The sequence below is a fragment of the Medicago sativa genome, chromosome 6, assembly GCF_051527215.1.
Source record: "Medicago sativa cultivar Bolivia chromosome 6, Bolivia_mono, whole genome shotgun sequence".
NCBI classification, from domain to species: domain Eukaryota; kingdom Viridiplantae; phylum Streptophyta; class Magnoliopsida; order Fabales; family Fabaceae; genus Medicago; species Medicago sativa.
Window position 1 is genome coordinate 93,806,241 of NC_140754.1, and position 17,321 is coordinate 93,823,561.

The 17,321-nt window shown below is 34.1% G+C and overlaps 2 protein-coding genes across 3 annotated transcripts; both read right to left on the bottom strand.

The window, feature by feature from the left end:
* Positions 1–5,666: 5,666 nt before the first annotated feature.
* On the bottom strand, positions 5,667–10,769 carry LOC146918357 (putative pre-mRNA-splicing factor ATP-dependent RNA helicase DEAH6). 2 transcript variants are annotated; one of them, XM_085720019.1, is made up of 2 exons: positions 10,583–10,769; positions 5,667–7,803 (listed from the first exon to the last, which is right to left on the bottom strand). In XM_085720019.1, the coding sequence occupies exons 1-2, from the start codon at positions 10,613–10,615 to the stop codon at positions 5,782–5,784; spliced, it is 2,055 nt and encodes a 684-aa protein (XP_085576145.1). In that variant the 5' UTR covers positions 10,616–10,769; the 3' UTR covers positions 5,667–5,781. The 2 variants fall into 2 exon arrangements, with proteins under 2 accessions (XP_085576145.1, XP_085576146.1); XM_085720020.1 differs by having other exon boundaries at positions 9,617–10,665.
* A 1,473-nt stretch (positions 10,770–12,242) lies between these two features.
* LOC146918358 (uncharacterized) lies at positions 12,243–12,824 on the bottom strand. The gene is made up of 2 exons (XM_085722041.1): positions 12,573–12,824; positions 12,243–12,488 (listed from the first exon to the last, which is right to left on the bottom strand). The coding sequence occupies exons 1-2, from the start codon at positions 12,822–12,824 to the stop codon at positions 12,243–12,245; spliced, it is 498 nt and encodes a 165-aa protein (XP_085578167.1).
* Positions 12,825–17,321: the final 4,497 nt, after the last annotated feature.

Sequence of the window (17,321 nt, forward strand, 5' to 3'; positions counted from 1 at the left end):
CTTTTAGATCCAATAGAGTTGATTTTTGCTGTTGTACCAAGTCAGCATATTTTTCTTTTAAATCCTTCAACTCATTGGTTCTTACTTCAAAATGTGTAAGAAGTTCTTTAAGTGACTCAACAAGTTCATCTCTGGGAATTTTGGAATATACCTCGTTTTCATCTTCTGAGTCTGAATCTGATCCAGCTTCTGAAGTTGCTGTTGCTACCAACCCAACAGCTACCTTTGCATCTTCATCAGCTTCCTCTTTATCAGATCCAGATTCACTACCCAAATCATCCCAGGTTGCCATTAAACTCTGCTTAATTTGCTTCTTGAGTTTGCTTGGTTTGAATGTAGACCTCTTTGACTTGTCCTTTGACTTTTCTCTTTGAAGATCAGGGCATTCAGCAATGAAGTGTCCAGGCTTCTTACAGTTGAAGCATCCCTTCTGATCTTCTTTCCTTGAGCTTCTGGAGTTACCCCTTCTGGAGAGAAACTTTCTGTTCTTCTTGGCCAGATATTGAAGTCTGTTTGAGAGCATGGCCATTTCAGCAGCATCTGGTTCAGAATCTGAACTTGACTGTTCTTCCTCTTCAGATTCAACCACTTTGAGAGCTTTTGATGACTTGCCTTTGGATGGAAGAGCTATTGATTTACTCTTCTTAGTAGACTCATGTTCATTAAGACTTAACTCATGAACTTTGAGAGAACTAACAAGATCTTCGACACTTAAAGTGTTTAAATCTTTAGCTTCCTCAATGGCAGTCACTTTTGGTCTCCATCTGGCAGGTAAGCTTCTGAGTATCTTGCTTACATGATCAGAAGCAACATAGCTCTTCTTTAGAATCTGTAGCCCAGAAACTAAGGTTTGAAACCTTGAGTACATCTCCTCAATAGTTTCATCATCCTTCATCTTGAATAACTCATACTGATGTACAAGCAGGAGAGCCTTTGCTTCTTTGACCTTCTTGCTCCCTTCATAATTTGAACAGAGAGAAGCAAACATAGCTTTAGCAGTGGATTTGTCACTCATCTTCATATACTCTGCTTTGGGTATGGCAGTGACAAGGGCTCCTCTGATAATATGATGCTTCTTGTAAAGTTTCCTCAGTTCTGGAGTATGTTTCTTTCTATCCACAGCAGCTCCTTCTTCATCAAGGACTAAATCACCAACACCATCTTCCAGAATATCCCATAATTCTTCATCCAGGCTCATGATGTAACTGTAAAAGTTGGTCTTCCACCAAGAGAACTCTTCAGCATCTCCATTGAACTTTGGAACTTTTCCAACACTGGTTTTCTTACTATCACTATAATCATGTGAGACATGTTTATAGCTAGTATCACTAGAACCAGTAGGAGGAGGAGTAGACATGTTTTTCTCAGATCTTTGACTGTTGCACGGTTAAGTGTTACACAACAAACCAGGCTCTGATACCAATTGAAGGTGAGAAAAACACAAGAAGGGGGGTTGAATTGTGTTTTGAAAAATTCTTCTTTTCTCCTAAAAACTGAACACACTGATCAGAAGCTAGGTGAGACAGCTTCTGAAGTGATAATCAGAATCTAAATGCAGCGGAATAAAACAGAGAGAGAGAGAAGAAGAACGACACAAAGCAATTATACTGGTTCCTTCCACAATCCGGAAGTAGTCCAGTCCCCCTTGCACTTCCAAGGAGATTTCACTATGAGTAATATCTGATTACAAATGCTCAAGCACACAAGCAAGAGACTTCCAATGCTCAAGCACACAAGCAAGAGACTTCCTTTGCTCAAGAACACAATCAAGAGACTTCCTGCTCAAGCACAACTGCTAGAGACTTCCTAACTAAACAAAATTACACAGAAAATTGTTTAAGGTTGAACACTTGATATACAATCAGAGGTGCTCACAATACAAATCAGATACAGACTCAATGGACTTAAGAATTTCTAAGATATGACTTTGAGACACAGAAATTCTAAGTGAATGCAGAACAATTTCAGCAGAGGTTTGGTACTTGTGAAAATCTTGTGAGTCTTTCGTTTAGCGTTCTTGCATTACCAAAACTCTAGGTCTTCACTCCTTTATATAGAGGTGTGAAAGAGACGTTGTGAAATTGCCAGCACACCAAAGAGTCGTTAGTTGAAGCTTGATCTTTCACCAATGATCTTTTGCCTGATTTGGTTGTTGTCCTATGAAGAACCAATTTGAAATCCATTCCTTATCCAAGGGAACATATATGCAGGCGAGACCGTATTCTGGAGCTGTTTTCTTGTCTTGAAGCGTGGACACAAAACAGAGTAGTGGAGAACGTGGTTGTACAATTCGTACAAAGTACAATGTCAACGCTTTCGTCCAAAATGCAAGCACAAGCCTTCAAACATCTTTGAAATGACCGTTGCAAAATTCCACTAATCCTTTGTTTGTGTTTTCGAATCCAATGGACAGCTTTTGCATTGATAATTCTTCAATTCTTGAATCTTTTGCAAATCCAGTTGAGATTCAGCTTCTGGTGAAATAGCTTCTGATGAGGCAGCTTCTGATGATGCAGCTTCTGATGATATGACTTCTGCAGCTTCTTATGACGCAGCTTCTGATGATGTGGCTTCTGGACCTCTTGTCTTCAGAAGCACTATTCTTCAGGAGCAGCTTTACTTCAGGAGCGCTATTTCTTCAGGAGCAGCTTGACTTCAGGAGCGCTTTGCCTTCAGAATCATCTAAGCTTCATTTTCTTTTGCTCTTTATTTGCTCATTCAGAACCAATGATGATGTGACTTTATAATTATGGTCATGTACACTTGAACAAATATTAGCTAGTCCAATTTACAATTTTTAATACCTTGTTATCATCAAAACTCTTTAAGGTTCATTGTTAAACACATTTTGTTCCAACATACTTTTTAAGTTTTTTTTTTTACATATTTTTTTTCAACTAGTAAATAAAAGAGAACATAGATTCTATATTTTTTTCACATTTTTCTTTTACAATATTTCGAAACTCACTTACCGCCGCCGGCTACTATCCTCATTCTGGAATTGGATTTGGTGTTGTAACTGCGTTGATGCAGTGCATCCGTACGATTCAAATCAACGATCGTGATTGATTAATTATGTTATAACTTATCTGAACTTTCTTATCTCAAATAAATGTCCGGTATTAATTACTGCGTGAGAAATAAATCCAGATCCGTCACCCCCTCATTCCTCCTTCTTATATTCAATCGTACTTTTAGCGTTTTTTTTTTGACAAAAATCGCACTTGTAGCGTTAAAACCTAATTTCAAAATTCATATGAAAATAAAAGTGAAAGACTATAGGTTTGAACACTAAAAGCTCATATCAAAATAAAATCATAGATTTTAATTTTGAAGAATCATATTCAAATTTATCAAAAATCATGTGGAAAAAAATGACGAAATTAAATTAAGGAACCAAGAGAATAATTTTACCTAAAAATAACTATATATTCTTCTTCTCTCAAAAAAAAAACTATATATTCTTCTATTTTTTTTAGCAAGCTATATATTCTTCTTTATCCTTAAAAAAAATCAATATATATACGTTTTTGGTAAAATTCCAATTTGTTGGTCTTAATTAATATATTCTTCTCTCTCAAAAAAAATCAACATATTCTCCTTTTCCCTAGAAAAAAATCAACATATTCTTCTTTATCCTTAAAAAAAGTCAATATATACATATCTGATAATATTCCAAATTGTTGGTCTTAATTTTTTTTCCATGGTATTATTCCAAAAAATTTGTCTTAATTTTTTTTCTTTTCAAAATCATTTTTTTTAATCAAATTAGTTCTTTATGAACCAAAACTCTATGTTTATCAATCTGTAGAATATTCTTCTTTTCCCAAAGGAGACCCTGCTTTTGAATTATATCGAACAATTTGACCATTTTGATAATTTGTATTTAATTTATCGTCAAATTAGTCTTTTAATTTTAGATATTTTTGTTTGCCGCAATGAAGAGAGAATGCAACCTATGAGTTAATACTCGTAGTATTTGAAATTGATAATGTTATCTGTATCGAAGAGAGAATGAAGCCTATGACCTAGTACTCGTAGTATTTGAAATTGATACGGTTAGCTGCAACGAAGAGAGAAGCATGTGAGCTAACTACTTATAGTATTAGAACTAGAAATTGTTTGTTGCAACGAAGAGGTAATACAGTCTACGTGCTATGTGCTCGTAGTCTAAGTGATACCGTTTGCCGTATCGAAAAGATAATACGGCCTATGTGAAGTTTGTTCGTCACAACGAAGAGATAATGCGGTCTATGTGCATATAGTATGATGAGATATATTGTATGATAAATAATGAGTCTATTAACAATTTTTAATCATAGATGTGTTGGTAAATATTGTGCATGACTAACAAATGGTTCATGATGCGCATTTTATCGAAAAGTGTTATCTCGAATGTTGTAATTATTTTTATAAATATGAGTGCATTTTCAAAAGATAAGAATTATTTTTTTTGTCTTTTCATATCCACCTAAAAGTTTAATCTTTGTGATAGGTCTCCATCTAGATCGATGGTCATTGTGATTTTAATTTGATACGATTGTAAGAATAAAAGTTTTTCTTCTATTTTGAGTTGTACAAATGAGGAGATAGTTTATATACTTTATTGATAGTAAATTCGTACCATGGGATGCGATGAAAATATACGAGAAAGTGTCAAATTTCAGTTGTTTTGTACTTTAAAAAAGTGTATATAATATAGTATATTAGGCTTACCTGGCTAAACCTATAACGAGTCGTTATTAGCTTTGCGCCAGTCATGACCTGAGATTGGGTCGTAACACATAACTTGATTCAGTTGCCCTGTCGATAGAAATATGTCAGTTGGCAGATCAGCTGGATCAAGTTTAAAAACACCTATTGAACACCTTCCTATTCTTCGTCACTTCTCTTATTATGTTGTTTTACGATGTTAAATCATGTCGTTTACTTTTTCCATGTGTTATTCACCAAAGATCAAGCCCAAATATGTGTTTGGATATATAGCTAGAACATTTAATCTCTTAAAGAAACATTTAATATATATTTTCAAAACATAAAATGCAAAAAAGATACAGTATCACACCTAGGTCTAAATCTACTTATAATAACTACTACTCCCTCCGTCTCAAATTATATTTCGTTTTGAAGAAAAAAAATTGTCATAAATTATATGTTGTTTTACAATATCAATGTTACGTTAATGTTATTTTTCTTATTATATTCTTAACTATTTATTACTCTCTCTTGTTTCAGTTCTTTCATTCATCTTTTCTATATGATTTATTAAAAACAATTTTGTAAAACAGCTTATAATATATCTTTCCGACACAAAATTAGTTACATTTTTTAACATGTGTGAAATGTTCAAAACGTCGTATAATTTAAGATGGAGAGTACTAATTATATTATTCGCAAACTAGCTACCACATAAAATAGAATAAACAAAAACAAACAAGACCAAAAACTTTATCTAAGTCATCGGTGAAAGGAGAAGTAGAAGGTGAACCAGAAGATGACGAAGAAAGGCCATTAACACTATATTATAGAATCACTTCCATCAGTAAGATTGAACTAATAGCAAGATATGTCTAAAAGGTTTTGGTGAACATTCATACTGTTACTGTCGTGATTTAACAGAGTTTGTATTCTCATAATGTCACACTCAAATTGTGATTCTCTTGCCCTGACGAAAACTGATATGTCATTTGAATTAAAAAAATAACAAACTTCACACCTGTCTTAAAAATGCAAATTGTATTTATAAGAAAACATATCTCAAAAACTAAGTACAATACTTCATCACAAATTAGGTGGATGATTGTAATAACCTCCAGCAATCTTCACAAACAAATCGCGATCAATCTCTGTGACATGTCGAATATATTGGTCAGATGTTTCATGAAAGATAATCAATTTAGGATGTTTTTGTGCCAATCCTGAACAAGGGTGTATGCGAAGCCTTGATATGTCTATATCTTCTTCCCCTAAAGCTGGGTGTTTTAGCTTCTTGTATGATGTACCGTCCTCTTGTAGTTGTCCACAATGCGAGAAAAACCCACATATTATGCATTTTGTAATGGCAGCAACATCTTTAGAGCTTGTAAGCTTGACCTTAAGTATCTCTAGCATATCAGCCAAATGATAACGAATTCCCCTAGCCCGTTCTAGACTTCTAACTCGAATGTAATTATCATAGCACCATTTTGCCGAGTAAAAGTTCTGCATCCATGAATTGTAGACATTTAAAAAAGCTATATGGTCTCCAACATTTCCGGTGTGAAACTGCAACCTCGCATTGTCGGCTTCTTCTTCTTTACCCTTTGGACGACAAAATACTGAGTTGCCAACACAAAGCATCGCAACAATAGTAACGATTTCCTTTGTACACTTGTAGTGTGCCGAAGCCAATATCATTTCTGATAACATTGGATGAATTGGGAAAAATGCCATCCTCTTTCCTCTATTTGTTATCACATCATTATCATGTAAAGCATGCATAGCATATAGAAGTTCCATAGAAAGCCATAACTTCAGATTTGGTAAGTCGGGCATATAAGCTAAGGTTTCACAATGCTTAACGCCTATATTTCTTAGGAACAAAACTGCAGTTGTGAGGTCAGCACGCTCGACTTCAGGTGTCGTGATTATCTTCTTAAAAGAACTAGATTTAGTATAGAGTCGAAAACACTTGCCAGCACCATTTCTTCCAGAACAACGAGCTCTGTTATATGCTGAGGCAGCTGAGATTTGTCCAACAATAACTTGTTGACCAGTTTGCTCCACAAAGAGTCCCGGATCTACAACGTACTTTATTCCATAAATTGATAAGGATGTTTCTGCAATATTACTAGCAAGAACAACCTTGCGAGACCCTTTAGGCGTGGCTTCAAATATCCTATCTTGTAGATCAATCGGAAGGTTAGTATACAGAGGACATATTACCAATTCACCAATTCCAATCCCCAAGCTTCTAATTTTATGGTTCAACACTTCTTCAGCATGTTCAATGTCCTCTTGGTCAACAAGGAAAACTAGGATATCTCCAAGAGGTTCGGAGAGATGCACCTGGATAGTTGTGGTCATAGCTGAATCTATGTAGTTAGCAACAGGTTCATTGATATAATATATATCAACTGGACTGCACCTCGCATAAAGTTCGACGATCGGGGCCTCACCAAAGAAGTCACTAAACGTCATTATCTCGTTTATGTCCTTTGAAGAGAGACATATCAAAACCCTAAGTGTTGGTCTTTTACTAGCAAGTTCTTTGACTAACACTAAAAGAATATCGGTTGAGATTGATCGTTGTTGAACTTCATCGATCATTAAAACTTTGTAAGACTTCAGTGTTTTGTCGACCAAAAATTCCCACAATAACCTTTCATCTGTCATATATTTGATGATTGTACTCCTTGGTGTCCAACAACTTTCAAAAGCAACTGAATATCCGACTTCAGTTCCCAGCTCAACCCCCATTTCATGAGCGACTTTAACCGCTGAACAAATGGTGGTCATGCGCTCCGGTTGCGTACACGCAACGGCTCCAGTCATTGTGTACCCTGTCTCATGCAGATATTGAGGAATTTGTGAAGTCTTTCCGGCACCTGTTTCTCCTACAATAATTAATATTTGGTTGTTTTGAATAGCCTCCAGCAAGTCATCCCGCCCTTTATAAACTGGTAGATTCTTCCTCCTTTCTTGAATTTGTTCTACACAAGCTGACTTAGGTGGAACAAATTCAAATGAATCTGAATAATCAAATTCTTCAGCAATCTTTTCGCCCTTTATAAACTCAAGGTGGTCTTGTTCATGATCATGAACCTGTAAAAAAAGGGTAGTAAACATGAATAATTAAAACTGTAAAAGACAAAGCTATGTCAAATATACCTTAAAAAATTCAAAAGAATAGTGAGAATTCAATTAACTGTATACTGATCTAATTAATTTTGAACTCATGGGAAGAAAACATCAAATATCAGTACACGTTTTAGGCTGATTGGCATGTGTTTGTCGAATGTGATGTGACTCGGGAAAGCTGGTATTGGGCTGGGTTGTCCACAATATTGCTTCAACGGCTGGGTAGGTTTAACAATATGGCAGCGTTTATGTTTGACGTTTGCAGGTATGAAAGCTGCGACACAACTGAGAGAGTGGCTGTTCTGCGGTGGCATGTTTGTGTAGCCCGAAATGAATTAGTTTGGAATGTTGTGAGGCAGACGCCAACTGTGATTGGGCGGAATGCTTTGAGTAGCAGGCAGCAATAGAATGATCTTAACACACAACAGCCGCAGGAAACAACGTCTCAATCAACTCCTTTTGGGAACGTCGGTCGAATGGATGGATGGTCAGGGTGGAACAGTACTTCAGTTTGAACGAGGTTCGTGAACATGACAAGTTGGATGCTGTGATGATCGCATTGGAAGATAAGGCGCTGAACTGGTTTCAGTGGTGGGAAGATAAGACACCATTGAGAACATGGGAGGAATTCAAGGAGGCAGTGATATGACGGTTTCAGCCAGGGTTACTACATAACCCCTTAGGTCCTTTACTGAGCTTGAAACAGAGAGGAACAATGATGGATTATCGCGAGAAGTTCGAAATGCTGGTTGCTCCGCTACGAAGAGAAGAAAAGGGTATGCTTGATAGTATATTTCTCGACGGACTCAAAGAGGAAATACAAGCTGAAATGAAGTTGTATGATCACCAGGATTTGGCAGATTTAATGGATCGTGCTTTATTGATTGAGGAAAAAAATGATGCGTTGGTAAAGAAAGGAATCACTAGTAGGGAGAAGGGGGATTGGAAGGATAGAGGAGGGGGAACGAAGTTTAGGAGCCCTGGGGAATTCAGTAGAGACAAGGAGTATTCCGAACCCAGTTTTGGGGGAGGAGAAAAAAACCACGAGAAAAGTGAAGGTAGCAAGGAAAAGAGGCTGAGCCCATCAGAGTTGGAGGAAAGGAGCAAGAAGGGTTTATGTTTCGAGTGTGGTGAGAAATGGGGAAGGGAGCATGTGTGCAAATTCAAGCACATGAGGCTCTGGTTGTGTGAAGTAAGTGGCAGTGAATCTGAAGGGGATAATGAAGATGAGGAAGATGAAGGGGCAGTGGAGGAAGTCGAAATGGAGACTTTGCAACTTTCTTTGCACAGTAAGGAAACTTTTACCACTAACAAATCCTTCAAGGTAGCACTACCAAAAAAAAAAAAAAATCCTTCAAGGTATGGGCTAAAAAAGAGGGGAGGAAGGTGCTTACTCTCATTGATTCTGGAGCCACGAGCAATTTCATCTCACCAAAACTAGTGAAAGAAATGGGGATGGAAGTGATAGACACATCTGTGTATGCGACTGAAGTAGGAACGGGAGAAAAGGCAAGAAACAATGGAGTATGCAGAGATTTGAAATTAAAATTCAAGATGCAGAATTTCAACAACATTTTTTCTCAATGGAGTTGGGAGGGACAGAGATGGTGTTAGGAATGGACTGGCTAGCTAGTCTAGGAAATATTGCAGCCATTTTTAGGAACTTATGCACCATGTAAAATAACAGCATTTCCCTGACTATCTTTTCTATTTCATTTTTGAAATAGAACAGGTATCTCCCTCAACAAAATAACAGTCCCAAATAAATTTCCAATACCTGTCATTGATGAGTTGTTAGATGAGTTAGGAGGTGCTGTCATTTTTTTCTAAACTTGACCTTAAATCAGGCCACCACCAAATCAGAATGAAAGAAGAGGACGTTGCAAAAACAACGTTTCGGACATATAAGGGCCACTATGAGTACTTGGTAATTCCCTTTGGGTTAACTAACGCCCCATCAACCTTCCAAGCGTTGATGAATCAGGTTCTGAAGCCCTACCTTAAGAAGTTTGTGTTGGTTTTCTTTGACGATATATTAATATACAGTACTACTACTGAGAAGCTGCACAAGAAGCACTTAATTGAGATCCTACAAGTTCTCAAGGAGATAAAAGGGCTAAGGGTTTCCTGAGCTTGATTGGTTATTATAGGAAATTTGTAAAAAATTATGGTAAGATAGCTTGGCCACTCACTCAGTTGCTTAAAAAGACGGCTTCCTTTGGAATGAGGAAGCTCAAATGGCTTTTGAGCAGCTGAAACAAGCCATGACTACGCTTCCGATTCTGGCAGCACCTAATTTTGACAAGGAATTCATTGTGGAGACTGATGCATCAGGTAAGGGTATAGCCTATAGGTGCAGCTCTAATGCAAGGGCGCACCGTTGCTTATATGAGTCAAACTCTTTCCTACAGGGCTCAAAAGAAATCAGTGTATGAAAAGAACTTATGGCAATTGTCTTGGCTATCCAAAAGTGGAAACCCTATTTATTAGGAAGACCAAAAGAGCTTGAGGTCAGAAACCCTATTTCCATTTTTGCTTATCTTCCCCCATAATTTTCTGCTCAGTCAGAAACCTCAAACTCTTTTGGTCTTTTCAATAAATAGAAATACAAAAATTAAGAAATACGTTTCAAAGTATAACCAATAAATCTTCATAAAAAAAAGAAAAGAAAAAGTATAACCAATAAAGCAACGCAATTAAGAATAGAGATACAATTGATAGGATTACTCCAAGATAAGCTAACCTGGACTTCTTCCTGGATGCTATCAATAGTCATCTTGTAGAAATTGTTTGCAGTTTGTAAAACTCAGATGAATATGGCTGTGCCGATCCCGAGGCAAGGGTTTAGTGTTTTTCTCTTTCTTATGCAAAGCAAAAATTGTAAGAAGATTGTTTTCTTCGATAAGCTCTTATTAAGAAAAAAACAAAACACTCTCTAATTAAAATATTAAATGAGCTATTTGTTCATTTCACATGCAAGTGAAGGAAATAGAAAAAGTATCGATGCATTCATCATTGTTATAAATGTAAGTGGGAAATATTGAATTAGGAATGGTGAAAGTAGCATTGATTAAAGTTATAATTGAAAAAAATAATTAATAATGTAATAGAAAGTGAAATATGTTAGTTATTTTAGGACATTAATTTTTTTACAAAAAGGGTCACTTGTTATAGAACGGAGGGAGTAATAATTGACATGGGGTATTGGATAATAAACATATTGAGGAAATTACTTGCATCCCAAGCAACTTGGTTTAGAGTGATTAGCTACAATATAGTGTTTTCCATCTACTATAGCTTACATTATTCTAGCTTTCTTGTATAAATACTCATGAGGCATTCTTGCATGGGCACAAACATAAATGAAAAGTGTTTGGTCAAACACATAAAAAACTTTTTTCTCAAAATACTAAATCATTTTATTATCAATTTCTTTTTTATTATGAAAAAAATCTTTTGATGTGTGTGCCCAAATACTATTCATTTATGTTTGCGATCATTGTAGCTTTCTTCATTCATTTTTCACTCTCTTTAATATGGGGGGACATCATCAAACCGGCTTCGAACCGGTAAATCTAATTGACCCGTTAGGTTCCATTAGTCTTGTTGACCATGCTGCTCATGTGTTGACTAGACCCAAACATCATTTAAAATTGAAAAAATGGGCCAGGGGTCGAACTGAGGTTCCTGAAGTACATTTTTTATTTTGTAAGGGCACTCAAGTTGTTATAAGATAAACTAAAAGCACAAGATCAAAGATGAAGAAGATGAAAGCTTTGTGTATTATTTTTTTCACAAGTGTGTCTTTACACTAAAATATGAGTCCTATTTATAGGACACAAAATGAGTAAGTGAATGATCAAAGTAATTAAGGACCATTAACCACCCATTCATTTATAGGAAGGTGGAAGACTAATGATGGACATCCACTAAATTATTTATTCACTAGCGTGTTTTTAATGTGAATGACTATAATATTATATTGGTAGTAATTCTTATTTATTGCAGACATAAAAGCAATTAGTGCAAAATAAATGTATTTTTCTAAGAAAGTATTTTGTTAATATCATTATTACAGTCATAAATGCTTTCAATACGTAGTAATTGGCAGAGCAATTAGCGCATACTGCATAAAAGTTTTCAATTGCAATCAACTACGATTTCATCAATTTTTTTGTGATGCAATATAATTTTTGCCACTAAACAGAAAATTAAAGATGCTACGGCACGAAAAAGAGAGCAAACTAAACTGAAAAGACAATAACATAAACCGCACTACATACTTTTTTTGCCTTTTTTTACCTATGCAAAGCTGATAATATTTGAAAATAAAAACTAAATTATTCTTTCTTTCAAAGAAAAACTTAAACTATTACTAATAAAAAACTCCAGTCATGTGTTTATCAATGCTTGGATACGATAACATATTTTTTGTCCATGACGCACTTGCACTTGAAAATCAACACGTCTCTGCCCTCAATACCATTGGCAGCACAAAAACTCGTCCAACCTTTTCCGAACATCACATTTGGTATGGGGTCGTCTGTATATTTGAGTCTCACAGGAATTATATTGTCATAAGGTCCACACAACATGACGTAATCGTGATGTTTAACTCTAAGGAATTTGCCAAAAGTATCAGGTAGTTCCTAAAAAAAACTATTAATGACAGACAAAAATCGTTTATTATAGCATATATCTAATTGAATAGCAACAAAAAAACAATAAACAACCTTCGGTGATTTCGTCGATCCATATCCAACGATAGGAACCTCAAAGGTACAATAACATGATGTTGCCGCACTCATGGAATGATAGGGTGGATAATCAGCTAGTGTAATAATATGAGCAAAAACAAAGATTTGAAATCTACTTCCACCTAGGTACTGGAAAGCAATAATCTTACTTCCACGAAACTCGTAGAATAATCGCAACGCACTCCAACCATCTGTCAACAACGGCCGACAAACTGATTTATTGAACATGACGTTATAAGTATTCCCATCACCATCTAGCAAGTGCCATTGCTCCGGTAGCTCGTAGAATTATTCGGCAACGAAGAATGGTTGCAGTTCTCCGACATCCTAGAAGTTAGGCAGAAAAAGATTACGGAATAAGTTTACGGAATCCGTCCATCTTATTTAAATAGAAAAAGATTAAATCATCAAGTGAAACAAACCTGATTTTGTACATGCACTGTGAAGAAAGAACATTTAACTTTAGTGGTAAAATTTGGGAGAAACTTTACCTTAAAACGCATATCTTCCTATAACTCTATTTCAGATAGCATTAAGAGTTAGGAGACGATAAAATTTGGTAAACGCATATCTTCCTATAACTTTAGTGGTAAAATTTGGGGGAAACTTCACCTTTAGCAATCGTTAAGAGTTTCTGTAGATAAAAATGATGGTTGGAGACGATAATGGTGAGAGATGATAATGGTAGAAGATGGTAATCGTTAAGATTTATGGTGATTTGATTAGCGGGAGATGACAATGGTAGGAGATGGTAATCGTTGGGAGTTATGGTGATTTGATTAGCATTAACTACGTTTTTAATGGACATTATGACATATCTGTATGAGAGAGGAAATGAGTAGTTTGAAACATAGCCTTTGAATCAACGACTGAGATTAGATTAGCAATGAATTTAAATCAACGGCTGAGATCAGATACATGCTTAGGAGGGAAAAAAGCTAGTGATTAGGGCAAACATGATAGCTTGACAACTATAGCTTTTATTATAAAGGAAGGTGTAACGACCCAATATTTTATAAATGTTATTTGCAATATTTTTATTTATTTTAATTTTAAAAAAAAATATTTTTTTTATAGTAAATATTTCATGATCAAATACTATACTAATTATTTACTGAGTTATTGTATTTGATTATTTTCATTAATCTATAAGTCTTAGTAACTAATCTTATTATTGTTACAATGAAGAGGGACCAAATCTTTTCTTACCAAGTAAGAGCATGCTTTTATTCTTATTCCAGGGTTTTCTCCTACTAACCGTCTAAATAATATTTGTCGGTCCTAATTATATCACTTTTTCTCCATCATGTTTTCTATAGGAATAAAGGGTTGATAATTCGTTTTTAATTCCTCAATTTAATTTCACGAGTCAAAAAGTTAAAGACCTATTATTTTCTTTCCTTGTTACTACGCGATACCTCTATTCCTCATGTACTGAAACCTTGTCTATGATGTTCATTTGCATCAAATTGTCATTACAAGCCATAAACTATCATTTACCACCTTTTATTACAAGATATCACTCATTACTCGTTTGTTTCCCAAGAGTAAATGACATTGAAAGGTTACTTTAGTCTATATTCCCCTTTCCGTTCCAAAACTAGTTTGACCTTCTCTCTTGTGAGTGACTATTCCAAATTCAATTGATGCTCATTAATCCTTCAATAATTTTCCTTAACACAAATTAACAAAGCATGAGTTACTCTCTTATGTTTTTAAGGTCTGTTACAACTAGGAGTGAAACATTCATTTACTTGCTCTCACCATTATTATAATTAACCAATATCAAAGAAAACCCTCCTTCATGATGTAAATATCATTCTACCTACTCTTTTCGTTTCATATATCCCTTCCTAATCTCAAGTCATTTTCTGAAGATTGTCCCATGTTCTAATGAGTGCTTCGTATGACTCAAACAACATATTCCTCCCCCTTTCGTTCGTGCTTCTTGCTGTTTCGTGGAATCGCCACTTTAGTAAAGGAAAGCATCCCAAGGTAAGGGCGGTATTCCGTACAATTATATATTTATAATCTCATAAGCTAAGTTGAACGTAGAACCTTTATCCTAATAAGAGGATAAAACTTGAATATAAATAAAAGAATGGAATATATGTTTTTATTGCATTTCATATGTGGTGGAATAGTATCATCTTTTGTGGCATAGCATGGCATTATGTTTGAGTTTTCTCGTGTTAAAGAAAAGATGATTTGATGAAGGTTTTGAAAGAAAGTTTGAATTTTGATCGAAGTTGTGAAAGTGATAATGATTTTAAAAGATTATACATCATGCATAGCATGGCATATAGTTGTGTCATAGGTGCCAAATGGGGCGATTATCATTGTGCCAATTGGGGCGATTATCACTGAGCCAATTGGGGCGATCTATCAGTGTGCCAATTGGGGCGATTTTCTTATTCTGCCAAATGGGGCGATTTGTCTTTAGGTGCCAAATGGGGCGATTATATTATTATGCCAATTGGGGCGATATCCGGATCATGGTCTAGTTGCATCTCATGCATCATTTGCATAAAGTTATTTTATTTTGATTTCTGTTATTTATATTGAGCTTTTGACTTTTATGTGGTGAGTGTTTTATTGTTCTTCTTATCTTGTGCCTTTTATGTCTATATGATTGTATTTTTGTGGTTTAGGAATACTGACCCCTTACAACCAACATTTTAGGTATTGAGGAATTTGAAGATTTGAATCAGGAATGATGTTAAGCTTGTACATGCGCGGGGAAATAAAGTTGGGTTTTTCTTAAATTGTAATTTAAAACATTTTTGAGGTTCATTCTAGTTTTCTTGTAATAATCAATTTTAATGAATAATTTCTAATATTTTATTTTAATAGTTACCTTCTAGATATCTTTTCTATTGACATTGTTTTATTAATTTATTTTTAAAAGCAAATATTTTCATATTTTCTAAAGAATAGAATTATATTAGGTAATGTCTTGGATTAAAATCCGGGGCGTTACAATATGGTATCAGAGCAATAATCCTCGGACAAATATTTTTGGGGTGGGACGATCTAGTATGACGCATGTCTTGGTTGATTTGTGTTTGTTTGATTTCCTAGTTGATTATTTTCTTATAGTGTGTGTGGGATCCTTTGAGGTTAATTTTATTTAATTATGGTGATTGGTAAATGATTCTTTCCATGCTTATTGTAATATGACTTTGGTGATTTTTGTTGTTTTTTTTTAAGTGGTTGTTAAGAAACTTTAATGAAATACTTTAAATTGGTAGAACTATGATTTATCCTTTTTAAAATCTTTAGTTACGGGGAGTAATTTTAATGATTATAGGTTAGAAACTATTTTCTTGTGTGAAATATTTGTTGAGTAATTTTGGTGTTATAACTTTTTTGGAGAAAATTATTTTTTATGATGAATTTTCTAATAATTAAAATTCTTAGGGAAGATTTATGTAGTAATTCAAAAAAAAAAAAATTGTGTCAATTTTACTGTCAAATAAGTCAGTTTTTTAGAATGTATTCAAAGGTATCTTTATTATTCTTGTGTAAAGTGAAATATATTGTACATCAATGCTTGTTGTTTGTTGTCTCTTTTGATTTTGATGTTGTTATTTTCTTATATTAGTGCTCTACGTTTTCTGTAAGATAGACCTGTGTGTGTGTATATATATATATATATTTCTGTTGACTTGAATCATTATGTGCCCAATTTAAAGTAAGATTTTTTTAGAATAAATGTTGATATAAATATGAGTAAATGGATTAATTGAGAATTAAATTTGAATTAATTGTGAGATTAGAATTTGTGGAACTAATTAAAGTTGAGAGATTCTGATACTTGAAATTATTTTTGATTATTTATTTATTTTATAATATGAATTAAATTTGAAATCTGAAGTATATTAGAAAGATGTTTTTTTATATTTTGACCAGCTATTAGTAAGTTAAGTTAATTTCTTTTGCAGTTCTTAAAGTGATATATGAGGGAGTTATAAAATAAATGTTTGTCAACGTAGTTAAATGCTTTAGTTATCCTGGATGTAAAATTGGCTTGTATACTCTTATCATAATGATTGAGGTATAATTTTTTTTGCCGGTTACTACTCGAAAACTAGTTTTTTTTAGAACAATTTTCTTAGTTTAAAATGAAATAAACTAAAGGATTATTTTTAGATCACTAGGAGTGCTTGAAAATAAAATCTTAAGGTTAGTAGATGATATATATTTATTTTACTATGATACGTGGTTATAAACAAAATCATTCTAATTTATTTATTTTTTTTAGAAAATGAATTTTAGAAAACTGAATTACGGAATTTCTATACTGTAGAGGTAAAGGGTTGTTACTGTTATCTAAGTGTGGAAAATTGTAGTCTTTTTTTTTTTATTGATTTGAAAATGACTTTGTTTTATTATTATTATTATTATTTTTAAATGTTAAGACTTAAAGAAATATTATTTTTTCAAGAAGAAAAGTAGAGTCTACTCTATTTGTGGTGTTACTGGCAACCGATGAACTTAATTTTTCTAATTTTGGAGTGTTAAAATTTTTGAAGGATTTTATGGCTCCTCTCTGATAGATATATGCATTTCTTTTACTGTGGTTCAATTTGTTTTGCTACATGCCAAGTTTCCTATATATTTTTATGGTATTGTTTTGGATTTGTTTTCGTGAAAGATAAATATCTGTATAAAGTTATGATGATTAAAATCACCCATTTTTTTTATAAAGTTAGACTTTGTATG

Excerpts from the sequence above, each read along its gene's own strand:
- LOC146918357 (XM_085720019.1), bottom strand. The coding sequence starts at position 10,615 with ATGACTATTGATAGCATCCAGGAAGAAGTCCAG. Across the intron at positions 7,804-10,582 it reads GCATCCAGGAAGAAGTCCAG|GTTCATGATCATGAACAAGA; the intron begins GTTAGCTTATCT and ends CTTTTTTTACAG.
- LOC146918358 (XM_085722041.1), bottom strand. The coding sequence starts at position 12,824 with ATGTTCAATAAATCAGTTTGTCGGCCGTTGTTGACAGATGGTTGGAGT. Across the intron at positions 12,489-12,572 it reads GATCGACGAAATCACCGAAG|GAACTACCTGATACTTTTGG; the intron begins GTTGTTTATTGT and ends AGTTTTTTTTAG.